This window comes from Peromyscus eremicus, chromosome 19, assembly GCF_949786415.1.
Source record: "Peromyscus eremicus chromosome 19, PerEre_H2_v1, whole genome shotgun sequence".
In the NCBI taxonomy this organism is placed as follows: Eukaryota; Metazoa; Chordata; class Mammalia; order Rodentia; family Cricetidae; genus Peromyscus; species Peromyscus eremicus.
Window position 1 is genome coordinate 41,599,595 of NC_081435.1, and position 27,062 is coordinate 41,626,656.

General features: G+C 44.0%; 1 protein-coding gene across 1 annotated transcript in view; it reads left to right on the forward strand.

Annotated features, from left to right (window-relative positions):
• The window catches only part of Prdm6 (PR/SET domain 6), a 103,462-nt gene that overhangs the window by 2,429 nt on the left and 73,971 nt on the right, over nucleotides 1-27,062 (forward strand). The window contains exon 2 of the mRNA XM_059246676.1: nucleotides 6,718-7,025. Within this exon, the coding sequence (XP_059102659.1) occupies nucleotides 6,718-7,025 (308 nt within the window). The remainder of the gene's footprint in view (nucleotides 1-6,717; nucleotides 7,026-27,062) is intronic.

Here is a 27,062-nt window from a genome sequence, read left to right on the forward strand (position 1 = left end):
AGTGAGATGTAACATATTTTCACTAGAGAAAACACCCACCAATCAGAGAAAGGGTTAGGACCGATTACTAATTGACGTATGTGTATGTGTATAAACCGGTTTGTTATCTAGATGGCCTCCCCCACCTTGTGTAAGAGAGAATGATTTGTGGTTTTATTTATTCCCATTTTGTTAATTGTCTGGTATCCTCTTTTGAGTTAAATGGATTGATTCAATGTTCAAAGCGTAGGAGTCAAGACAGAAGGAAGTTAGACTGGTACACTTCACTTTGCTTGCTAATTAAAGGGACGGTTGGGAGAAAAACAGAAAGGGAACGTAGCTCTGGGTAATGAGAAACGGCCTCTGGTCGTGGGCAAGTAAACTCGGGACTCTTAAAGCCACGGGTTGCATGGTGTGTTTTAAAGATGAGCAGTGACTGGGTTTAATCTAACTAGGCGTTTCCAACAAACCCGAAATGCAAAGACTTAAAACTTCCCAGGGGCTTGGGGTGTTGGTATTTTGGTCCCTTGAAAGGCTGAAAACAAAAGCTTCCTCTCATTTCTGTTCCGTGCAGGGAGGGGTGAGAAGAGGAGGCAGGGTGGGGGTGGGGGTGGGGGTGGGGGTGGGGTTGAAGGAAGTAATTTTAATTTCTCAGGTGTAGGTTGCCCTAGCTTTCCTTCTTTTTTCTTCTCGCCGTTTCTCTCTAAAAATTTTCGTGATCATTTAGCATAGCATCGTTTTGTGACTTTGTGTTAAAAGAATGTCAAGTCAGTTCTCTTATTTCTTACTAGGCAAAAACAAAAAACAAAAAACAAAACAAAACAAAAAAAACACCTCCTCTTTTCTCCCCTTCCTTATACCTGTGATTAGTAACGCACACCACCATTGCTCAGGCACACCTTGAGACCCTGTTGGCATGTATGGCAGATGCCACCGTGAATAAGCTTGTAGCTCTTTCCTGTCAGATTTTCAAACACACGAAAACGCAAATTAGACCAACTGAGCTCCTTCAGTAGGTTCCTATCATTGAACTGCCCGCAAGTGATTGAGGTACACTTTCCACCAAAGCTCTCAAGGCTCAGCCGCTGCTGCTCCCTCCCTTAAAAGTCAAGTGCTGTGTCATGCAATACACACACACACACACACACACACACACACACACACACAGCCCTTTCTTGTTACTGAGCTGCTTGATCCCTGGGGCTCCATCCCTGTGGCCTCTTCTCAAATTCTGGGTAGCTGATGTGTTTTCTGAGACCCCCCCTCAGTACTCCTGGAGGATAGTGAGAGATATCTTACTGGGCATGCCCGGAGTATGTGCAGAGAGTCATCTCAGCAGAGTTAACTTTTCATAATCTTTTTTTGTGAAGACAGTTGGCTTCGTACTGAGAAGGAGGCTGGAAATGAACCTGTTCTGATGTCTAGGCATAGAGTTAGGTCACCCTACACCTTCTCAGTGTTGGGGTGCTTGCTCTCTGACCCTTCTGATTTAGGAAAACACTGCCCGTGCAGGGAACCGTTTTTTTTGGGGGGGGGGGGGAACCATGGGCGTGGGAGCAGGGTTTCAGGCTTCATTGGTGGCAGTGCCACATTCACCAAATGTCTGAGGGAAGGGACTGAGAACAGTGAAGGATTGGTGTTTGTGGGGTTGCAGGGGGCTCTACGGGGGTGGGTGTGGGAAACTGGGGAGTGTCGTGGGTTCTGACTTTACCCTCATCTCTCCTCATTTCTTTGTTGGGGGTACTTCTTGAGAACCTGCCAGCGGGATCTTAGTGCCAAGGAGACACACCCTCTGCTCCTCTCCCGTCCAGCGAATCTGGCTGTTAACGACCAGCGAGCAATTTATTATAGATTTCAGACCTGGTCCCCAGGGACAGGGACTTCAGTGTTGGTGTGCCGGCTTTTTATATTGTTCTATTTTTCTTTTTCTCACGTGTTATGTGCAGGCCCAGCCCCACCTCGTAACACACATGATTTAGCTATTTTACATCATTCTTTATCCAGAGCCCTGAAACTGAACATAGAGCCATATATTAGATTGAGGTTAGAAGAGGTGGCGACTGTTTATTTAAGGTGATAAAATGGTCCATCAGCAGTAATCTCCATCGATATGTGCCACCAGGAGATGAAGGATGAGGGGACAAGCCACAATTAATTGCCCTATAGTTTTGTAGGAGAGAGTGGAGCCAGCCCAGACCCTCTTCGATCTCCTCTCGCAGCTCCTATTCATCATCTCCGCCTTGTATATGGCGGCCTCGCAGGGGCAGAGGGCGGCCAGGTTTATCTCTGTGCAATATTCTCTCGCCCTCACACCCTGGCGCTCTCATTTAATTTATTAATACAGTCACCAGGAGACAAATAAAATCCACGTTTTCTCCCTCCCTCCCTCTTTCCCTCCCTCTTTGTCTCTTTCATTGGTCCCTGGGCCAAGTCGGCAGGCTAGGCTGAGAAAGCCCCGGGTTTCTGCGTGTTGCCGGCGGCCAGAATCCCCAGAGCATCCCTATGAGGGGGGCCGCCACAATGGACTTTTCTTCCTGGTGGCTGCCTGGTTTCTGGTCCGCCTAGACTTGCTTTGGGGTGGGTGAGGATGACTGAGGCTAGGCGATTCCCTGTTTGGGGGAGTCCATGGCAATGGGTGTCCATTACGGCTGGGTCTTCCGAGTATATTGGCAGTCGCCACCCCTGGGAGCCCTTCGTAGCTAGAAGCTGGGTAAGGCTTTTAAACCGAATCCTTTGGAGGCAAAGGCACCCAGTCTGCTTCGCATCACTTCCCGCACACCGGAAGGCAGGGCGTGATGGGGAGTAACTCAGAGTGAGGCTCGTGGCCCGCATGCCGGGCTGCCCTAGGACCCTCAGCTCACTTTGCCCTCCCCCGGGAGCTCTGGACTCTGGGTTGCCAGAAGGTGGCACTCCCGGGACCGATCAATGCATCCCGGCCCCTCAGGGCTTGGCCTACAGGACTGAGGACTGCGACCCTGTCTGCTGCCGCCAGGAAGGATTTACAGCCTGAGCGAGACCCGCTCAGCAGGCTTCCAAGTTACTCTGTGGTTTGCTAAACAGAAGGCTGTGAGACACAGGAGGGACTTTGCACAGTGAAAGCCTAGTGCGGAGGTACTCCCGGGCAAAGCGTTGTGGATAGAGCCCTACCGGCACCCACACTTGTTTCTAAGATCTTCAGCAGACAGCAAAAAACCCTGAAATGCTTTACATTTCACCGTTCCTAGAATTAGAAGTGAAATGTCAGAAAATAGAGCCATAGCCTATTTTGCTAGCAGGTTCATTTAAAGTGGTAAAAAATAGTGCATGCACAAGAAAACAACAACAAAAACTGAGAACATTCACACCATAAGAAAGATGTGAAAAACAAGAGTGAAGGATCTCTCTCCACTCAAAAGGCCTGCTTTGGCCTTCTGAGGTCGGTAGGTGGGCAAGCCTGTAACCCACAAGCTCCCTCTTCCCTTACTCATGGACCCTAGGCAGATGGGTTCTAAGGGAGACCTAGATTGCTGTAATTCTCTACTCTTGTGAATAATAATTGTAAACTTGTACAAAAATCCATGGTTTTTAAAGGCCTGGAATGCGGTGTGGGGAGTGGTTTGAGGATCTAGCTGGCTTTTCCTTCAAACCTTTTTATGTGTGTGTTTGTGGCTCACTGGCTAGAAAATACTATGTTTGCCAACTTGTGACTATTTGTCAATCTTGAGAAAAAAGTTACTTGTTCAAAACTTCCCCAGGCTCCTCTGGGACTCTGAGACAGGTTAGATATAAATATTTTCAGTCCAAGAGAGATTTTGTGTGGTAAAAATGTTGGAGACTGTACATAACTTTATTTTGATGGCAATTGGTCAACTTTTCTGGGAGGAATATTTTTACATTTTTTATTAAGACTCATATTAAGTGAACTAATTAGCATGGACTTGACTTGGCTTCTTTTCAGTGAATTTAGGATGTAGTCTCCTAGAATCTGGGGGGGGGGTGTCCCAGTTTTTCAATACTCTACAAAAATGCTGCTTTTAAAGTATGCTGTAGAGAAAAATGAAACCTAACAAGTTGAAGTGGGATTGAGACATGAGTTAGCTGCCATTCACTCCAAATACTATTGAAGTGTGCTTCTTGTCTGTGCGGTAGCGGCTGGAGTTAATTGCTTCTAATCTGTTTATCCACATAGATGACGTGATGCTCCAGGTAGACAAGGGGAAGTTGATAGAATTTTTGGCACAGGCTATTAGGCTGTGAGTAGTGAAATTTTTTTTGCTTCTCACTCTTAATTGAATGAACCAGAAAGGAATTATTAGTTAAGCATTTCCTGGGGGTGATTTATATTTATTTTCATGGGCGCATTGCCTTTTTTATTGCCATTTTTTTTAAAAAGCTATTTTTTTTTGTTTAGGTGGTGAAAGGTCATTTTAACACGTCTGCCAAGTCAGACGCATTAAAAATTGTGGACAGCGGCTATGTATTTTCCTATTGTTATTATACTTTAGCTTCTTCAAGCCCAAGAGTGGGAGAGAGAGAGAGAGAGAGAGAGAGAGAGAGAGAGAGAGAGAGAGAGCTATCCCTGTAACTCTATAACTCAATCATGCCAGAGTTCTTTTCGTGGCCCCCAAATGGCTACATCAGTAAACTCTTTCAATTCTATTGATTGAGTCATGAGTTGGTATATAAAATTCTCCTGGCTTTCATTAGTCTTTCAGAATCTCTGCCTTTGAAGGCTTCAGGGTCAGGCTGACTGAGATGTGAATCTTGTTACTGTCTCTTTCTAGTGTCTTGGCCCTTCCTTGGACCTGTTTCTGTGCCCCGGAAATGTCCTGCTTTGTTTGCAAAATGGGAATCGTGGTACTTAGATACTAGAGTGGCAGTTTGCTGCAGGACAAATGCAGGACACGCAGAAGGCATTCGGGGATGACATTTGCTGTCATTATTGTTTCTACAATATCTTGATTTTGTTGTTTGTTGTTCACAAGTGAAGGTTTGAGAGTCTGAGTGCAATATGCGCGTTTCTGAATTGCTGACTTGTGAGAGTGAGTGTCAGTATGCTCTCATCTGGGCCGTTGGGTCAAAAGTGGAGTCTTGAAGAGTCCTCATGTTAGCCTGTGTTGCTGGCGGGGAGTGAGTACGTTTGTGTTAAGGAAGGCATACCTGCAGAAACAAGATGTTGCTTCTCATAGAAGGCTTGAGGACAGCTGCTGAGAAGTTGCAGCCAGCAGGTCTCCTCACTCCCTGAGCAACCTTAGCTGGAGTAGAGTGGCTGCTCATTGAGGAGAGGACACAGCTGACTGGAACCACCTCCGGTGGCATAGGATGCTCACATATCCAACCATTATTATCCAGCAGTTGGCATGCCAAGCGTTCTGGCTCCATTCTGGGTTGTGATTGAATGTGCCTCGTGGAAAATTCTTCACTGATTTGCTTTGTCACAAGTATCTGGGGGTGGTTCTGCAGTTTCAGCACAGATCTGGCACATTCGGAGTGATCTACAAGGGCTAGCTGCCATGGAGGCAAGGGGCAGATGCCAACAAGCCCCGAGGGCAATTCAGGTACCCTGATACCTGGCTCTTACCATCTCCACCAGTACAAGAGCACCAAGTGCTTGGGGCAGTGTCACAGGGCTCAGCTGCAGGAGGACTCTGGGGGTCCCCAGGGAGGCTGGACTCAGGAGGCAGAGTTGCACAGGCAGGAGTCCTCGGAGCAAGCTAGCCCCACCAGGGAGCAGACACAGCGGCTCCGCCAGGCCCATTAATAACCCTTAGGCTCTGCGATTCCGACAGCACGATTGCTGAAAGCCTAGCTTCTTGTGTCTGCCTGGCCCTTTCCGCCCAGTTCGAATCAAACGACATTGGGTGCTCTGGAGAGGCATGCCTGGAGGGTAGGAATCCCCTTGTGAGCTGTCTGCCCTGGGGCAAGTTAGGAGCAGCTTCAGCAACAGCTTCACTTAATGAGACAATCTCATTTAACTAGGGCTCAGTCTTCCAGCCTGCTCATTGAATCATTACCCCGATCATTAAAGACCCTTTACCCTGATTCTTAAGCTTCCTCTTTGGTTTGGCCTCTGGGAATAGCTTGCACGTACAATCACTCTACTGATACCCACACTCATGCCCCAGTTCCTACTTATCCTTGATGGCCGGAGTCCCTGGAGTGGGCGCTGGACAGAGACTGGGACCATAGCTCCTACAGAACGGGGATTGGTGCTTGTGCTCAGGCGGTAGACTAGGAAGCTGTGGAGTCCAACGTTTGTACCTGTCACTCCCGCTTTGATAGCCCAAGAGCAGAACCAAATACTCAGGCGACTATCTGAGATAACCGGTTGGACAAGGGACAGACTTCTTGAGGATGCAAGGATAACCACACCCTGAAACGCTGGGGTAGGGAGAAGGCGTATGAGCCTGAGCCGGTGAGGGTTGGAGAGAGAAGCTGAAATGCAGGCAACCTGGACGGGAAGCAAAAGGCACGAGCGTTAGGAGCCTGGAAAGCATACCTATCCAAACCCAACCCTGAAGCCTTGCGTTGAACCCAGCAGACAAGAGTTAAGTGTTGCAAATTCCCAGGGTGTGGTGCGAGTTCCTTTCCGACATCCTGTGATCTTGGCGCCCTTCGGGTGTCCCCTCCTCAACAGGTGGTTTACCTGCTGCAGTTTAGGGAGTTTACCCGAGGGTCGTCCTCCCACCCCACCCCACCCCCCGGACAAAAGATCAGGTTAACACGTTCCTTTCCCTCCTTCTCCGGTGTCTCCCACAGGTTGCGACATGTGCGCGGACAACCGCAACGGGGAGTGTCCCATGCACGGGCCACTGCACTCGCTGCGCCGGCTTGTGGGCACCAGCAGCGCTGCGGCCGCTGCACCCCCGCCGGAGCTGCCCGAGTGGTTGCGGGACCTGCCGCGGGAGGTGTGCCTGTGCACTAGCACCGTGCCCGGCCTGGCGTACGGCATCTGTGCAGCGCAAAGGATCCAGCAGGGCACTTGGATTGGGCCCTTCCAGGGCGTGCTCCTGCCACCGGAGAAAGTGCAGACCGGCGCGGTGAGGAACACGCAGCACCTCTGGGAGGTAAGCTGACCTAGCTGAACACCTTGCCACGCAGCCTGGGCCCTTGGCGCAAGCCCACTGATGTATCGGGGGACTAAGTTCCCCTGTCCTGTGGAGGGCTGGCTTCTGAAGTTCCTGCAGTGACGATGTTGGTAGAGCGTGGCTGGCCACAGGGCCTGGGGCCTGCAGAAGTCAGAGCCACCTTAACCCGCCTCGGTTCAAACTGAGAAGGATTAGCACCCCTCCCCCATCCCCATCTTGAAGATAAGAGAAAACAGCCTAGGTGCAGGAAGAGTTACAGTTACAGCCAGGGGACCTTAATGCTAGGTTCCCGTCTCCTCTCACAGGTCTCTGTGCCTGGAGCAACAGAAGCCGAGGGGGGACAGTCAGAGTAATTTTCTCAGATGAAAACAAGTTTGTGGTGATAAGGTGAAGTGCTTGCCTGCCTCCTAAGAAACCCCTGGGTCTGGTCCTCTGTGTCACTGTACTGGAATGGTGGTGAACACCTGTAATCCTAGCACTGGGGAGGTGCAGGTAAGAAAGTCAGCAGTTCAAGGTCACCCTAGCCTACACAGCAAGTTTGGGGATGGTTCTAGGTTATCTAAAGCTTTTTTTTTTTTTTTTGGTAAATGTTGAATGTGAGAGACCAACATATGTTCTAGAACTTTGAAAGTACTCAAACCCCTTCATGAATTACATTATAAATCAAAACTTTAAAAAAAAGTTTCTCTTCTGGTAAAGTAAAATTATACAACTTTCAACAAAGGAGATAATTAAAACACGAGAAAACCACATTTTGGTATAAGTTAATCCCAACTATTATTTAGAAATACCGTATCTGAAAAATTCTTATCAGAGCTTCCTGCTTGACTATTGAGGCCCACTCCTGAAAGAGAGAGCATTATAATTAGATCATTCTTTGACTGGTCTTAGCTTCTCACTCTATGGAAAACTAGTTATGAAATACTAGATACTAGAGGCCATAACTGTAAAGGCTGTAAATCTGCAGCCAGGTGAACTGATGAAGGAGGAGCCATCAGAAAGGTAAGATTCTTAATTGTCAGGGCCTTACAGTTCATGTGGACTCTAGGGCTCCAGTATAGAGCTATTTCAGCAACAGCATGCTTCCTGGTTACATATGGCTCAATGGCTTGCCAATGTGATCATTTTTGTGGGGAGCTGTTCCAACTCACTACATAAAACTTACAACATTTAATAATCCACTTACATATTTACTGAGCTCCCTTTGGCCAGCTTCGTATTAGGCCCTGGAGATAGTGCTGTGGCAAACAGAGTTACTGTCCGGAACCCTCACGTGACTACTGGGGTCAGGGGGCTGAGGCCTGTGTTTGCAAAGTCTCCCTTGATGGAGAGAGAATGACCACAGGAGCTTGCAGCCCTGCAGCCCAAGGTGAGGACAGGGCCGTCCATGAGCTGCCTGCGCTATAGTTATCCACAGAGCTTCCAGTTTCCTTATCACTCCTAAACAGTTGCTAGAAGGCAGTTGAACATTTCTGTCTTTCTGGATGGAATCCCTGAGCAAGGGGGGAAGGGGTGGGCATATTTATGCCACCGAATGAGGCTTTTCTTAAAAAAACAAACACAAAAACAACAGTAAAAATTCAGAAATCCAACGTCTAAAGGAGGCAGGCGGAAGTGGCTTGGCAGGAAACCTCATGGAAGCAAAAGTTAGAGCCAGTTCATAGCCACACTGACAGGCCGGGGGAATGAGAGCATCTGGTTCTGACGCCCTCCTTCCCAGTTGGTTTTTGTTGTTGTTGTTTTTGTTTCTCGCTAATTCAGTTGTAACCTCCAGTGTGGTTTCAAGTTTAGAAAGTCCGTCCAGGGTCCAGGCATCCACGCACTCTTCATGCTTCAGTGGCGTTATTAAGGCCTCTAATATCCCATTGTTAAAGGTCCACCGATGCTTCCCAGGGAAACCCACAAAGCAGTCGTGTGTGTGTGTGTGTGTGTGTGTGTGTGTGTGTGTGTGTGTGTGTGTACGGATTTATTCTATCTGAAAATGTGAAAGCGATCTGATCCCACCCTCCGAGGCTCGTCTATTTTTAGACTTTAGAGGACAAAGCCATAAATATGGAAAAAAGAATCCCATAGTTCATTTTTTTTTCCTAGAAGGCTTTGAGTGATTGGGATGTTGGCAAGAAGCCACTACACATACAGGCTTCAACAATACATAATAACATGGAAAACTACGGAACTTTTTTGTTACACTTTTGATTATTATATGATGAAGGAAAAACTCTGTCATAATTATAAGACTGATTTTTTTCTTGCTCCTTCCATAGATTTAAAGTGAGTTTCACCTATTGTTTGGGGTATGTGAGTTGGGTATATTAGGAAGATATATTAGTGCTTGGCATTAACCGACCTACTAGGTTTGTGCTTGAATGATCTATAGGCTCCTACTCCTAGTTCAGAACATAATTAATCTGTTTTTTTTATCATCCCTCTCTAACAATAATTAGAATGACATACATTTGGGGGACTGGAGGGATATTGAAATTTCAACCATGTGAAACGTCTCCTGAGAGATGGTAAAAAATGTTTCTGACTGGGGTAATTTAGTGGCAGTGACTATTTGTGGTGACAGAACACTTTTTAAAATAGGGTATAGACTTTTATTAGTACAATTACTTTTAAGATATGAAGTATGAGTGCCTGGGAATGTAGGTCGGTTGTCAGAGTGCTTATCCAGCATGTATGATAGCCTGGGTTTGATCCCCAGCACTGCATAAAACTAGGCATTTTGTGGGAAATGGAGAAGGTTCAGGCATTCAAGGTCAGCCTCAGCTACATAGGAATTTTAAGGACAGCCTATGCTATTTGAGACCCTGTCTTAACAAAACAAAATAGTAAAAAAAGAATAAATTATGATTTAAAAATTTAAGCATCGTGATTTATGAGACACAATTATTTGAATTAAATCACTTTCAATAATAGGAAATATTAAATTGCCCTTTAAATTTTAGACTCTAAATTTGCAATCTATCCTGAAAAAGTTTAATCATTGTTTATATCAGATAGAGTCTGTGATTGGGCTACACTATAGATCTTTACAGGAAAGGCTTTGCGATAACATTTTAATGACTCACAAAATAGTTATTCCCTTAAATATTATTTTAGACATCTTCTGGGATATCTGGGTGACCTAAGTCAGATTTTCAAGGAAGTCAAAAGCCATTGAATCATGGTTCTTTCATTTTAAAAGTCAACTGTAATCATTATTCTTCTCAGTATTTTTTTTAGTCATTTGTTGAAGGAATGTCTTCGTGTTCAGAGTTCAATTCTTAGGTCCTGATAGCTCTTACCAGGGTTGCTTGTCTTCATTTCAGTACGATAAATGGGTTGCTGATTTCCCTGTTACTGTTTCTGAGTGAACAGTGGATTTTTGTTTCAGTTTACAGTTCACTGTATGGTTGGTTCTGCTTCCGTACTTTATGGTGCACGTGGAGGTTTATGACGCAAACAAACAGATTCATACTTAGTTGCTCCTTTTGATGATTCATGAAAGGCTTCATTCATAGAAGAACTTTCAGATGTATGATGTGCATTACCATGGAGAATTTGTAAGCATGCTGTCACTTTCTAGGTTAACCATTTTCATCATGTATATTTCCAATGATTCAAAATGCAGCAACTTAAAGACATTAAGCACCATTGCACACTTCAGCATCATTTGAGTCTTTAGGTATTTATGAGGAGAGATTTTCTTTTCTTCAGTTCTCCCCCCACCCTCACCTCCCTCCGCTAATGATCTAAGGTTATTAACTTTTTTTTCCAGTTTAAAGAGATTAGCAATAAAAAAAAACCCAAATTACTCTTTTTTTTCTATTTGGCCAGTTTCTTTTCGGATTATAATTTTAATATGTTTTGAAAAATAACAACTTTAGATCCTTTAAAACAAAAACATTACAGAGAACATTAAGCAGCCCTTCAGTCACATACATTGATTCTAACAAGACCTGGACACAGGCTTTAGTTCTATTTAGATGTTCTGGGCAGAAATCTTTCTGACCATTCAGTGAAAACAGACTCTTTCTCAGCAGTTAGGGCTCAGAGATGGGAGTGAGATAACTTTATCCTAATGTGTTTTCTGATGAAGAAGTGAAAAGGCACATTTGATTCCAACATTTATGAAAACATTATCTTGGTTATTAATGTGTTCTTTTTTCCCTTGAGAGAAATTAATCTAGTTGTATATGGTTTCCTCTTTCTGCTTAACATCAGAATTTAATATGACTAGACCTGAGGAATGCACATAGTGTATACTTAAGATTCTGCTGGAATAAAATACAGAAGTTTAAAATAAAGTTACAATCTAAGATAAGCTAGAATTATACCTTTCAACTCAAGGTCTGTTTTGACAAGAAATTTTAGCAACAATGACAAAGTAAATTGTACCCATTTTCAACTTAATTCCTCCCCCTCCCTGCTAATTGAGATAATGTAGCGGCTTATTAGGATTACAGTAGTCAAGGTGCTAGAGGGGAATTTAATTTTAAGCAACCCGTCTCCCCCTTTGCTTGAGTAAGTCTGAAGCTTTCATTTTTACTGCATGCTATTGAAAGATTAGCTGGTTTTTTTTTTTTCAGAAAACTAAAAAAAGATAGCATAACCTGGGCTTTTTTGTGGTTTGATTTTGTGCCATAATATTTTAGACACAATAAGAGTTCTGCTTAAAGTAAACGGTCTAATTTTTAATCATTACCATTTAGCTTAAGTCAAAAAATATTAATGAAAACCAATATTAAACATATATTTCATGCTGCTAAATGTTTATATTTCAAAACCACCATAGGTAATTGGTACCAGAAGGAAATGGATTGATTTTATTTTTTTTTAACATGCTGTGTATGTTTTTTATAAATGACTCTATCAGATATATACATATACACACATACATACATATATATTTAGGTGTGAAAAATTGTTTTGAATCAATACTTTTATATTAAGTTAAAAGTCACTTAAAATTGTTCAGTGATACTATTGTAACTGTAAATGCCATATTTTGTGTTACGCACTGTCTCATATTGGCCCGATTCACAAGACACCATGGGAAAACAGGTTGTGTAAGTTTTGTGGCTGTCACGTTACAGTGAAGTGAAAATCGTAGTTTCAGCAATTTATCATTTAGTATACTGCTCCACCTATCAATTTAGTTGTAAGTAAGTCAATTTCACAAAATTCAAGTAATTTCTTCCTTAAAAATGAACTATTGCTGTGTCCTTGTTATGTTTCCAATCATGCATCCTAACAGCTGGCATACCTCCCTGGTTTTGCCTCATTTGATTTGAAGATGTCTTTTATAGTGGTGCTCGTTTGATAGAGTGAGAGAGTTTTGTAGTTATACGTAAACTGTAAAACCATCTGCTGCCTCTTGGAATGGTTTCCAGCACTGTGTTAAAAAATCAAAGATGTAATACTTCATGTTGGCCCTGACAGAGTCTCTTTAAAGTCACAGCCCTTTAGGTTGAGGCCTCAGATTCTCCTTGATTTTCCAAATCCCTAAAAGACTGAGCTTAAAAAACAAAACTGTAAAAACCTATTTGGAAATCCTCACATTGGCGAGGTTTTGACATGGTGTATGTGTTAGGAATAAATACCTTATAAAGCTGATGTATTCTGTGCACGCAGGACTATTTTTCTCATTTTATTTATTATTTGGAAATTGGCTTTTTTACTGAGAGCATTTTGTCCATGGGAAGAAAAAGATTCACAGGTATTTCTTGCTCCTAAACGGCATTATCTTCATCTGTCACATATTATTTTTTATTCCTTTGCCTTAGTAGCAGAATGTAGAAAGCAAAATGGGAATCTTAGAGGTTACTCTGAAGATGAAATCTGTCTCCCCCATCACGCAGCATGCCAGCAGGTGATCTGATGGAAACATTATCCTCAGAAACTGACAGGGGTGCCAGCTCATTCCCCTGTGCAAATTACAGCAATTTTAATTGTTTGTGGAAAAGCTATGTTTCACCTTAGAGTCACAGACAGTTGTGGTGTGGTTTTGTGGGTTAGACACTTTCGATCCAGTGGGAAATCCTGCACCTTATTTAGCTGGGGAATCATTCTTGCAGTAGGGAGGTCCTCTTTTCTCCAGCGATGCCTGTGAGACGTTGGTGGCGTGCAGATGTTCCGAAGGCAGTTGTATATAAAATAGGAACCTGCCTCTCTTTTGCTTTCTTTCTCTTTCAGAACCATATATGCTCCAAGATTTCATGAGTTCAGACATTCCTTGTGTATTTATAAAGGAAACACAGACTCTGGTGTAAGTACTTAGCAATAAAGCCGGAGAAGCCAGGTCCCCGGTATCCTTTTCCTGGTGAGCGTTTACCACCTCCCTCAGATAAGTTACAGAATTCCATTATCCAAATTGTTACACATGTGTGACAGAGGTTGACCTTTTGTCATGTCAGTCCTCTTTGTGCAGGCCCCAGGCTCCAGCCTAATGGCTCAAACCCTGATTTACTCACTGTAATAAGGGCAGGAGGTCAAGCTTGTCGGCTGCCTGTTCGTACTCTTCTCGGAGCCAGGCTGAAGGCTGTTAACACAAAGCTTTTCAAAGTGAATTTACAAGCAGCAGCACTGACAGAGGCCAATCAGTGCACCATAAATGTCAGGTTAGTGAGACTGAGCAGTAAGTAAGGCACTGACAGTACACTATTGGCCGGAATCAATTGGCCAAGGATTAACCAAGACGAGTAATCTATGTGCGGAGGGCTTAGGGGAGAAGTGTGCTAAGTGTGCAGCCTGGCTTTCCAGGTGGACTCCGGAGATCCACCTGTTAGTGGGCGAGTGAGGATTGGGACGGCATACATTTGTTAGCACAACCAGGAGCATCCACACTGGCGTGATTCACTATTTGGGAGATTAGCATGGGGTGGAGCCTCCAGACTCTGAGACTTGGTGGTTAAAAAGAAAAACCTGACCCAGCATGAGGCAGAAAGGAGAGAGAAACTGGCATGATATGGGCTGTCAGAGGTCCTCACTGCGTTACAGTTCCATTCGTTACAAGGTCATTCATTCAGAGTCCCAAACTGTAATGGTTTTCATAAACGCGCAGACACGAACATGCCTTGCTCATTTGCTCCTCGCGAGGCTCCTCCGGAGCCTGGAACTTTTGTGGAAGTCACCAATGAGTGATCACGGCTTGAGGGTCTGAATATCCATGAGATGTGGTTTCCCTACCAGACGGAATGTTTTTATCATTTTGTGTCCTGACAGCCCAGACAACAATTCATTGAGCTCTGAGGACATCAGCATTAAAATGGAGGAATCCATTAAAATGCCCTATGCAAGGATTTATAAATTAGGCGATTTCCTTGATTATTGCAATCATTTACAAAATTGATTGTTCCAGTGTGGTATAGACAGATTTTAGCAATGATCATTGACAGCCAGCACATTGTCTGATATCTATAGCTGCTGATCACTAAAGTAGGTCACTATGCCCCCACCCTGCTGCTCCTGCTCTCAAGGTCAGGCAGACTTGCTAGGAAGCTTCAATGATCTCCAGGAGAGACCCACCTAGGCTGCGAGAGGAAGCGCAGGTTGTTTTCAAGGTTACAGAGTTGTCCATTTATTAATTCTTTTCAAGACACCATCACAGTGTGTCGTTTAGCCTAGCCTGACACTCACTCCTCCTACCTCAGCCTCCTGACTTCATAGCATTAGTTTTAGATTTTAATCTGTTTTAGAGAGGGGATTGAAACCACCCATATGAATCAGATCAGCCGCCTGCGTCTTTGATATGATGCCCATTTCAAAGGAAATAACTTTTGCAAATTGCAGCTGTAAAGTATTTGTTTGACTAAAGATCTGAACGTCAATAATGGGTTTTATTTGTTGGTCCTCAGACTTCTAATTATCCAATAGATATATCGTAGAGTCGCTGGGTTTTAGGTCAATTAATCCTGGAAGGTATAATAAAGATGTTGTTACAAAGTGTGAAATGCTCAAAATGCAGCAGATTTTTTCTATACAAGTGTGCACATGAGTTCACTGGTGCTTAATCACTAACCACAAACCACAAGTTGCTTTTATTCGTGAAGTATCAGTGATGGGCAAGCCAAATGTGTCTGCGGGGCTTCATCCAATGAAAGCTAGCTGTGTGGTTTCTGCTTAGTACGAAATAACCGACTTTAGGACATTTGCTTTTAATCATCATTTCTCTCTTTTGAAACATTAACACAAACCAAGGCTTGTAAAATAATAACTTCTAAAAAAAATATCTGACACTGCTGGACTTAGAAAAAAGGGAGGGGGGGGCTTGATTTTTTTTTGTCCTGATTGTGAATGCATAAAATTTTTATGTCAGAGCAGTTCTTTATTTTAAAAGGAGCAATGTTACATTTCAAAGAGCTAAGGAAATTGGTGGCACTTTCTGTTTATTTGCCTGTTAAGTCAGAAGTTCATTTTCATTTCAGTCAGCTGGAAAACTCACTGCTTATAACTTTGGTGAAAAGGCAACATTTTCACTGCAGTGCCTTGGCTTTATCTCCTTATTTTCACTTAAATAAAATTTCCCCCGTAGCGTTTCTGGTTTCTGTCTAGTATTAAAAAAGCAATGTGACCTGCCCTGTCTCGGGTGAACTGTGAATGAGGCGCTCAGTGTTTTAAATGATTCTCTCAGGGCCCTCGTACTATTATTATTTAATAAACCATAATCTACAGTATGCAACTGTGAAATGATGTCATGGGATTTAAGCTCATTTTATTAAAATGAACAGTGTTTTTCGCTCTGTGATTATTTTAGATTAAAGTTGCCTCCAATAATGAAGTGTCTTCTTTAGAAACACCCAGTATAATCTAATTCAGTAGAAACTTCTTAAGTGCTTCTTAATTGGAATCAAATTAAATGCAATCAAGACAGGTTTTCAGCATCTTGTAAAGCACCAGAAGCTTGTTAGCCTACTTGGGAACAGTAATGTTTATCACAAAGGGGCAGTGCTAAGTCTTCTGTCTATCTACATGACAACAGAGGAGGAGGCAGCCTCTAAACCCTGTAGATTTTCATTTAGAATACAGTGCTTCTGGAACCTCTGATGTAAAATATATACACATAGATAGAAAGTGACCTAAAAACAATCCCACTACTAAGGGAAGCATCAGCCCATTGTGATACAATGTTTCACTCCAGTGATCTACAAAAGGGAAAGGTCTCATTATTAAGTTTTAAGATGGTATACAAGGATTTTTCTATTAAAAGTAATGAATGCACATCATAAGAATTCAAATGATATAAAACCACAAACAGCACTGATGGCTTTCATCATGGCCTCTGAGGGAGGGCTAAGTATGAGAATACACGTTTATTCTATGGAACCAATGTTTTAGAAAGGGATGTTTGCATGATGTCCTTGATACCTCAAATAACATTTTTACAGCAGCACACGGACAGGACTGTTCCCACAGGCTTCTCAGCAAATGGTTCAATTGGGTTCTCAGTGAGCAGGTTTTGATTGTGGGTCTAGTCTCACGCTCCCATGGCTGTACCTTGTGAGAAAATTTAGTTAACAGTCTGCAGACCCGTTGATATCACAGAAACGCTTCTGAGGTTTAAATATGTTCTATAGCTCACATCCTTAATAAAACCAGGGGCCCTTTCAGGCGTCTGAGGAGACTGTAGTGGTCCTTCACAGAGGGGAGAGATCTATTTCCAAAGGTATCAAGATGCTTTGAAATGCCTTTTTAAAATATGAGGAGTTGAATTTGTACAGCTGTGTTAGGCCTGAGAGCAACTACTTAATCTCTCCCTGTGTGCTAATTAGAATAATAGCTTAGTGCTGTACAGAGAGGAGAAAATATGACTTTCGTGCAACAATGCAGAATTTCTCTCAATTTCAGCTGTATTTTAGCAGTAAATTTCGTCTCTAGTACATTCTACATAGATATAAAGTCATTTGGGCCTGGTCAGGGAAAAAGGTCAAAGGATGGTACCTTTGAATAAAAATGTCCTTATGAAGCCATCACTATATACAGTGAACATACACCAATAAAGTTTTCTAAAGAATTTTATTATTGGGGTTGGGGATTTAGCTCAGTGGTAGAGCGCTTGCCTAGCAAGCGCAAGGCCCTGGGTTCGGTCCTCAGCTCTGGAAAAAAAAATTATTATTTATCTGTGAAAACAAAAAATCATATACACTAGACCACAATATGCATCTTGGATTTAATTACTTATAACAAAATCAGGTTTAAATAATACTTCAATGCAATGTTCAAGCTTGCTCACAAGATAAGCATTATGTCCTAAAGAGATATACCACACAACGTAGATATTTTTTAAATTGCTAGATGGCGTTTGTTCTTTTTATTTAATATTTTTTATTTTTAAAATTAATACATATTATTATACATATTTTGATGTATCATGTGATGTTTTGATACATGTATACATTTGTAATGTTCAAATCAGGGTAGTATATCTATGGCCTCCAACATTTATCATTTACTTCCAATGAAAATGCTTAATATGTTTCTAGTTGTTTTGGAGTATATAGTCCAATACTGTCATCTAAGTTATCCAGTTGTGAAACAGGACACTAGAACATATTTCTCCCACTTGTCTGTAAGTCAGTCCATCATGGACATCTCCCTATCCCACCCACCAAAGGAAAATGAGTTCATGTTTAGAACTCTATTTCTACTGGAGGGTAATTAGGATGCAGATACTGGGAACATATAAGACATGTGTTCTAGACATACATAGTTTCAGTAACTCAGTGTCCTCCCAGCAACGAGCCAGCTTGAATATGAAATGCGGTGGGAATGGCTTAGTGACATCCGGATCACAAGGAAACCCCAAGGTGCAAAGGCTGCTTGGTCATGGACCTCAGGTCAGGGGCAATTCATTAGGGTGGCTTGACACTGGTATTGAGTTCTGAATACATCTCAATACCCAGCACACTGTTACTTGTCAATAAATATTAAATAACAGCAGATCATCCCAGGGGCACATTGGCCACTGCCTATAAAAATGTGTGTGCCGCTATGTATCAGTAAACACGGACCCATCACCGGCACATTGTACAGATCCCATCAGTGTTGACCATAGAAAAAACAATAACTCCAAGTGACAATCTGTAGCTAGAAATTTTGAATAAAAATTCTAAATGCCAAAGCACATTATAGAGAGCAAAAAGTTGGACTGAAATCAATATTTTTTCTAATATATATGTATCTCATATAAATCATTTCGATTATAGTACTTGGAGTCCTTACTTTGATGTGGTGATATATTGTGTACTCTAATAAAATTTACCTGAAGATCATAGAAGCAGAGCAAGCCACAGCTACCACCTGTTTGTTATCTCACCAACTCCTCAGCCTGAAAGAGCCTCTAGTTCCTGGCTCTTCATGTCTTATATACCTTTCTCTGCCCAGCCATCACTTCCTGAGATTAAAGGCACGTGTGCTTCACAAGCAAAGGCATGAGATCTCAAGTGCTGGGATTAAAGGTGTGTGCTACCACTGCCTGACGCTATTTTTCTCCTAGACTGTGAGTCAGTCACATGTAGTCCAGGGTGGCTTTGAACTCACAGAGATCCAGACGGATGTCTGCCTCCCGAGTGCTGAGATTAAAGGTGTGTGCCACCACTTCTGGTCTCTATGTTTAATCTAATGGCTTCTTCTGTCCTCTGATCTCCAGGCTAAGTTTAGGGTACACAATAGATCACCAGACTTTGATGGTAAAACAAGCAGATGATCAAAGTATGTCTCAGCCTGGCCAGCAAGATGGCTCAGCAGTTTAAATCCCTTGCTACCAAGCCTGACCAGGCTATCTACGTTCTACCCCTGGGACCTACATGATGGAAGGAGAGAACCACCTCCCGGAAGTTTTCCTCTGACCACCACGCATGTGCTCCCCCGACCCCAGAGTCTAATTTAAAAACATCTCAAGTAGTCCAGCCTCCACCCTGACGCGGAAGCCCAGCTGCTTGCAGAAGTATCTGTGTTCTGTGGGTTGGGTGTCCACTCTGAATCTCAGGTCATTGGCTAACCTTTGTCAAAACCATTAGCAAACAAATACCAAGAAGAATAATCTAGCATACACTTGCCATCCCAGAACTTGGGAGGCAGAAGCAGGAGGATCGTCACAAATTCAACACCAGCCTAGGCTGCATAGTAAATCCTGGGCCAGTCAGAGCTACGTAGCAAGATGCCATCTCACAGGCGTCAATATAAGGACTGGACAGAGAACTCAGTCCATAGAGTGCTTGCTGCATAAGCTTGGGGGGACCTCAGTTTGATTCTCTAGCACCCATGTAAAAAGCCGGATTTGGTGGTGCACACCTCTAATTCCAGTGCTGAGGAGGTGGATAGGAGGATTTGTGGGCAGGAGCTCACTGGCTGGCCAGCCTGGTCTCATCAGAGAGCCCCAGGTCTGTCTGAAAAGAATGAGACTTGAGCTTGACCTCTGGCCTTATACACACACACACACACACACACACACACACACACACACACACACACACAAATAATAATAATAATAATAATAATAATAATAATAATAATAAAGATGTGGAGCCAAGTGTGGTGACACACACGTATATTTCTAACACTCCCTGAGGCTGGAAGATTTTTGAGTTCAAGACAAACCTGGGCTAGCTAGAAAGACCTTGTCTTTAAAACAATAAAAGAAACAACGTGTACTACGTATAGACTACTACACCACGCTTTTGACCGCTAGTTAAGGTGAGAAGTCTTACGTTTGGTGCATTTAAAACCTGAAGCTTCCAGTGACTTTAAGGTACGTCAGAAGTTCTCAGACTCCTGTCGCTAGAGCAGCGGTACTCAACCTTCCCAATGCTGAGACTCTTTAATACAGCTCCCCATGGTTTTTGGTGACCAGCCCCCCCGACGCCCGCCCAACACAGAATTGTCTTTGTTACTACCTCATAACTGTAATCTTGCTATGGCTATGAATCGTAATGTCAATATCTGATTTGCAGGAGATCTGACTATGTGCCTCCTATGAAAGGGGTCACTTGACCCCCAGAGGGGTCACGACCCACAGATTGAGAACCGGTGCACTAGAGTCTAGTGGCTCTAAGAATCTCCAGGAGCAGGGAGCCAAGCACCATTCAGTCAAATCAAATGCATGTGCCTCAGTAGCTCGGGATTAGGGACCGGGGAATTCGCTTTTCAAACAGGTGTTCTAGAACTGGGATTAAAAATCAAAACGCCAGACTTGACCTTCCCAGGCCCTGTGACTGCCGCCTTTCTTGCTTGCTTGCGCCTTGTCTCTGGTACTCTCACTCTGTCTCACCAGCCTTTTTTTCTCTGTTTTAATCGTCTGGTCTGGTCCTATCCTGGGTACATTCTACACCCCCCTCCCCACTTCTTTATCCTTCTTGCACCGTGGCTACTCCACTTTGGACCGTCTCGTTCTCCCTCACCACCTGCTCCCACCCCCAGATGTAGCAGGTAGGTGGAGAGTCACAAGGAAAATGATAGATGGCAAAGATTACAGAACATCTAACCGGAGCCAAATGACCTCCCTTGACTTGCATCTTTTCTGTGTTTTGGATCTCTCCATGGCTAGGCAGAGGGAAGCGGTGAGCAGGGTGGGTATTGTTACACCGTGTCAACAGCAGAGTGTAATTACCTCCTAAGTAATCGAGGTGTGCTGCGGGAGGAGGTGCCCACCAGAAGGCGTTCAGTGTGTCCAGCTCTCTCTGGGTCTGATCTGTGTAGCATGTGCAGGATGCCGCCGTACACCCCACCCCACCCCAGCTCCCAGCAGTGGCCCATCCAGTTACACTGTCCTTTCTGCATCTCCTGCCAGATTCTTCTATGAAGTCCTGTATCATAGAGAGAGGCCATATGCTCCTTGCGATTTGCAGCCTGGAATTTTCTATATGCCAACTTTATCTACTGGTTGACTGTTGTTTCCCCTGTCTTCCTCCTTGGCTTCCCGTTGCTGCCCTGCCTAGACGTATTCTGAGTCCACGGCCTGTTCTGACACCCCGAGAGCTCACTGGTCCTCATTATTTTGTTATTCATTCATTATGAAGGCTGTCTGACTCTATCTCCACCCCTGCCTTTCTTCTTTCCCTCTCTTTTTTGTTTGTTTGTTTTGTTTTGTTTTTCGAGGCAGGGTTTCTCTGTGTAGTTTTGGTGCCTGTCCTGGATCTCGCTCTGTAGTCCAGGCTGGCCTCAAACTCACAGAGATCTGTCTGGCTCTGCCTCCCGAGTGCTGGGATTAAAGGCATGCACCACCACCTCCCTTTCTTTGAGGCAGGCTCTCTCCATGTATTCCTGGCTGGCCTAGAATTCACTAGACAGACCATGCTGGCCTTGAATTCAGAGATCCCTCTGACTGTGCCTCCCGGTGGTGGTATTAAAGCTGTGTTCCAGGGCTGGAGAGATGGCTCAGGGGTTAGGAGCACTGGCTGCTCTTCCAGGGAACCCAGGTTCAATTCCCAGCACCCATATGGCAGCTCACAACCATCTGTAACTCCAAGATCTGGCACCCTCACGTAGACATACATGCAGGCAAAGCACCAATGCAAATAAAATAAAAATAAATGAATTACTAAAAAGAGGGGGAAAAAAGCCATGTTCCACCACACCTAGCCACTTATTCCACTTACATCCTTTATGCTCAAAGCTTGTGGGACATCACCTCTTGTCTTGACATTGTTTCAAATTGAGTTTACAAACTGCCCCTGCCTGAGAGCTTCTGAAATGCACATCTTTTCATCTCTATTTTACAGTCCTTTCAGCCTATGAGTTCAAAATTCTGGAGTTAATGTAATGACTTTTTTTTTTTGTCAGATATTTGTAACAGCAACAACAGAGTACTTAGCACTCAGCTCACTTAGTAACTGCTTTTGATCTGAAAGCAGTCCTGTGGGTTACCATACTTCACCTAAAACCATACGCCAGGCACTCTGCTAAGGGACTCACAGGTATTCATTTGTCATGCTAGGTTCAAACCCAAGGCTTTGTGTATGTTCATTAAGTTGTCTACTACGAGGCTGCAATCCCCAGATCTACGAGGGTTGTCTTCATTCATCCTCCGAATAACCCAGTGAGTTAAGGACTCCTGAGTCCTTTTTCAGATAATGAAATTTCCAGGTGAAGGCCAAGAAGTGAGACACTTTGCTGAGGGTTAGATGGACCAAAGGGAGGATTTTTCCTTAGCCACAGGAGAGTCCTTGATATTGTTGCTTTTTGCTGCCTGCTCTCTATTCGCTGTCTGACTTAAACTCCCATGAAGCTATGGGGCCACTGTTTCTGCCACAGGCTTCACCGTCTCACTGACCCTAATCTCTGGGTTTGAATATGATCTCTTCGTTTTTGGTAGAAAACTGCATTGGTTTGTTAGACACTGTCCATTCCAAAATTCATCGAGAACCCTCACCCTCAAGGGCCCTTGGCATAGTTAGTAAACGTTGTGTTCCAGAATAATAGTCTCCAAATTATGTTCTCTGACGTCTTATGAAGTGGTAGGCACACGGGCAACTTCAGTAGGCAGTACGCAGGGAAAAGCTTTCTGGGGCTCGCAGAGGAAGAAGAGCCAACTTCCTGCTTTCATCATTTGGGAAGGAGGGAGAGTATGATCTGGAGGGCACACACGGGAAATCCAGGGAGAATGGAGACTGGGAGGAAGGAGGCTCCTGGACAGGGTTAGCTGTCAGTGGGCTCCATTGCCTTTGCAAAACTTACTCTGTTCCCTCCCTTAGCTCTCTCATTTGAGCTAATTCAATAGCTCCTGCTCTTTCCCGGGGTCTTGCTGATTCCCACCGAATTGATGTTACCTAGTCATTCCTTCACGAAAAAAATGTGGTCTCTTCTCGTTCTGGTCAGTTCAGTTCACATCTTTTACTTCGTAAGAGGCTCGCCTCTCAGGAATCTAGGTCTCACTCAGCGTTCTTTTCCACTATGGCCTTCACAATGTTGCAGTTCTGCTTTATGGCCTGCTAGTGCTTGTAGCCTCAGGTCCTTTGGTGAGCTCATGCTTGGCACAGACTTTTTACTTTCTAAATTTGCCTAGATTTAAAAGTAAGGTGGCAACCAAGGGGAGATGTGATGTAAGAAGGAATAAGTCTTGTAGCTAGGCAGGGCAACCAGTATGTTTAAAGCCAGGTGAGTTTGGAGGAGCACGGTGAGAGGTAAGGTTGAGGAAGCTAGGCTCTGAGAAGTTGGATGGCAAAGACTTTGCATTTCATTTGGAGTGAAGTCCATTTTGAGTGGGGTGCTGACATGTGCTGACCTGTTTTCAAAAGACCACTTGGATGTGGGCTGGAGCATCTTTTGTGGGAGGGCCAGCATAGCTTGTAGTTGGAGGAATAAATGAGGAGTTGCAAGTATGTATGGCTGTTATTTACATCCACAAGACTCCTTGAGCTCCGCAGAGGAGAGGGTCGGGGTAGAACTTTTATAAGCTGCAGAGGTTATGTCTAGTTCTGTAAGCCTTTGCATGAGTCTGTAGGTTGAATGTGGGCAAATGACTATGTAGGTAAGTGGATACTTCCTCGGACAATCATGAAGTAGCTTTGCTTGTACCCCTGGCAGACCACGCACTGAGGCACAGTGATCTCTGAATGATGCAGCCACTTCTAAATATGGTGGCACCTGGGAACCATAAAGTCATTATATGTTCTGGATGAGACCTATACCAAACCCTTTCCTAAAGGGAGGGAGGCTTAATCTCTAACCTAAATGTTCTACCAAAAATCCCCTAATGAGCCAGCCTGGCCACACATGCATGTTCCAGCAGAGATGGACACACACCTGTACGTGCTGGTCCCAGTTCTTACAATATTTCTTTTGTTATTTATTTTTAATATTTATGTTAATTATTTTATGATAATAAAGGTGAATCATTTATTAAAGGGAATTTGGAACATGTAGAAATGTACTTTCAAAAGAGAAATGAGCCATAATTAATCCGCTATAATTCTTTCTTATTGAAGTTAATATTTTCTTTATAGATATAGATGAAAACATACTATTTATGTCTTAAAATCATAAAATTTTTCATCATATTGAAAGTTCTTTGTGAACATAATTTTATTCTGCATATGCTAAATGTGGCTTACTTAATATGATTCAACAAATAGTTGAACATTTACATCAGTCCCTCCCTTGTTCCCTCTTTTCTCTCCTCTTATTAAAAAAAAAAAAATCCCTAATCATTTGACATAGTGAGTGTACTGAATCAGGCTTGCCAAAATGTCTGCAGGAGAAAACACACAGAGGAACCCCTTCACACTAATGGCATTAGGAACAACGGTGAACGTTTATCCATCACCTTTCAGCTTACAAGGGATTTCACAACCGGCTCTGGGGGATGGTTTGGTGACTGTGCCCTGTGTTGCAGGGAGTGTTCTGACCTGCATGCAGGTGGGACTGAGATGGGGAAGCTGTGATCCAGAGAGGTTGTCTACTCAGCTTCTCCAGGCAGGGCAGTGTAGAGCTGGGCCGACTCTTCTGACCTGCATGCTCCAGCGGGGGAGCTTTCCATCTGTCCAAATGTTAGCCTGGAACTAAACGCCTCCGCACGGTGATGAAATTCCTAACAAATGTTGTGACAACACTGAACATAAGGCCTTCATTTTTTTTCAAATTGCTTGCATTTACAGTTAATTCAATTTGAATTGTAAGTCACCTCCATGGGAATGACTCATGTCCTTGTTATTATGTGCTCTGTTTTCCAAAATGCACAACATGGAAAGGCGGTGGTGGGCAAAATATGCACATTCAAGGCAACACTGTACTGGTTTCAAGGCAAGACAGTGGTCCACATCTGGTGTTCCCGGGTCTGGAGGTATCAAAGAAAACAGAAATATCTTTATAAAACACATTTGGATCACCGTTCACAGTGGTTATTGGAGAGGATAAATATACAACTCAAATTCAATTATGTACCACAAGTAAAAAAAAAAATTATGATTTTTTTTTTCCTGTTACAGGACATTTGCTTTAGACTAGCTGAAAAATCCTACCCAAGTCCAGATCCTTTGGGTCCGGCAAGGACAGATAGGCTAGGTAGTGCTGGTCATGGTAGAACGGAGGAAATGGTTTCAACAGCAAACAATTTTCACACTGTAAGAAAGTCTGGAGAGGAACAGTCAGGAAATGTCCAGACAACAGCCATATAAACAGATAATTGTTGAAATATTTGGATAATTTTGAGAATAAATGCAGGGTAAATTTTTGGACAGTTAAATCAGCTCTCCATAATAACTCTGTCTGCTAGCCAGTCATTTTCCTTGTTCTTCTTCATTTTTTTCACTTCTTTGGAGCTGGCGAATTCCTGCGTTCCGTCCCTCGAATAAATCAGCTCTTCAGCTACCAGGTTCTGCTGCAAACCTTGTCTTGCCGCCTGCCTTTATGCACACAACTGCGGACTACCACCCTGCCTGCCAGGGAGCCCCGGAGCCCAGCAGAACTTGGGCTCTGATGTCTTTCCCAGAAGGCCGCCATGGCCTCCCAGCAACCTAACAGTTCATTTAAATTTGGATGCCGGTCCAGAGTCACTCTAGAGTTATGCAATGGCAATTCTTAGAGCTCCTAGGAAGGGGCCTGGAGCTGGGGGGCAAGGGGGGGGGGGAAGAAGGCAAACACACCCGTATCCCAGCCATCTCTGCTAGGGAGCACAGGGCTAATGTGGTCACAGCCAAGGCCGGCCTGTTGGAGAAAGGCAGTGGGTCATTTGAGGTACCTTTGGTATTTGGCCCTTCCCCCTCTCTCCTAGCTAAAGTGGGACAACCGTGGCTTCTGCATCTGAGAACTCTGTTTGGTGGCCTGGCCCTGATGGAAAATTTCATGTTTTTAACTTAGGAGCATGGCAAGTGGGTGCCTGGAAAGTTTAAAGTGGATGCTTTAGAAGCAGTAGATGGTAACCAGGAAGTAAGATGGACTTGTCTTCCATGTCCCTCATTCCTCTCGTGGTTGGTCAGAGCCACAGATGGGCTTTTTCTGGCATTTGTATCCCTCCAGTGATGGGTATTCTACTTAATCCAGCTGAAGCTGAAGGAGTAGGGGTTTCGTTAAAGACAGCTGTGCAGCGCATCACACAGGGATAAAGATGCCATCCCAGGCAGTGTTCCCTCTGCACGTGTGGTGACACCAGCCCGAGAGCCAAGTCAGAAAGGGTGGAGGTGTGTGAAGCGGTGACAGAGGCGGTTCCAGCTGGGGAGAGGCTCCTGGTGTGTGCTTTGATGGGCCGTGAGTTTAGTGATCCAACCCCTATTTGGCACATTTCTCTATGTGCCAAGTCTATGTGGGATGAAGGAAGAGGGCTGTGTTAGAAAGACCCGGTCTGTGCCACAGAAGTGCTTATAATTCGTGAGGAAATTGTCAAATACTCAAAAGAGAGATTTATTATCTTAAATATGTCAAACATCTTCAGTGAGTATAATCGAATGCCTGAGTATGGGCGTGTAGGGAGTAATAAGGAGGCAAATAAAGGGCCATTCAGGGGGTAGAGTCGTTTCCAGCCCCTGGAAGTTAGTTTGCAATGTGTCGATTCCAGGTCAGTGAACGTGACAGAGAAACCAACAGGAGAGATGGAATTCAAAGTCAGGTAAACAGCTAGTGCAAAAGCCAGAGGGATGACTGGGTAAATTGTCCTTAGAAGCTGACTAAGTTGGGGCCAGAGAGACAGTTCATCAGGCAGAGACACTGACCCTGCAAGCCTGGTGAGTTGAGTAACCCATGTAAAGACGGGAGGAGGGAACACAGATCTGTCCTCTGATCTCCATCGGTGTGAATCTTGTACTAACTGCAAGGACTTTGAGAGCAAATGCCTTGGGCATGGGGTGTAGCCACTTCCTGTGATGGTCCGAGAATAGCCAGGCACTGAGTCTGAGTCTGACAGTGCTCCAAAGTGAAGCAGGCATTTCTGTGTGAGAGATAGCATTTGTGTTGGAAGTTATTCTGGGGCTTTTGTTTGCCCGCCCCCCCCCACCTTTTCCCTTCCCCTCTCTTTTTTTTTCTTTCCCTCTTTTATTTCTTCCAGTGGAGACTACAGTGGTACCATATAGTTAGTTATGAAGTCTTTCATGGGAGCAGAGAGGAACA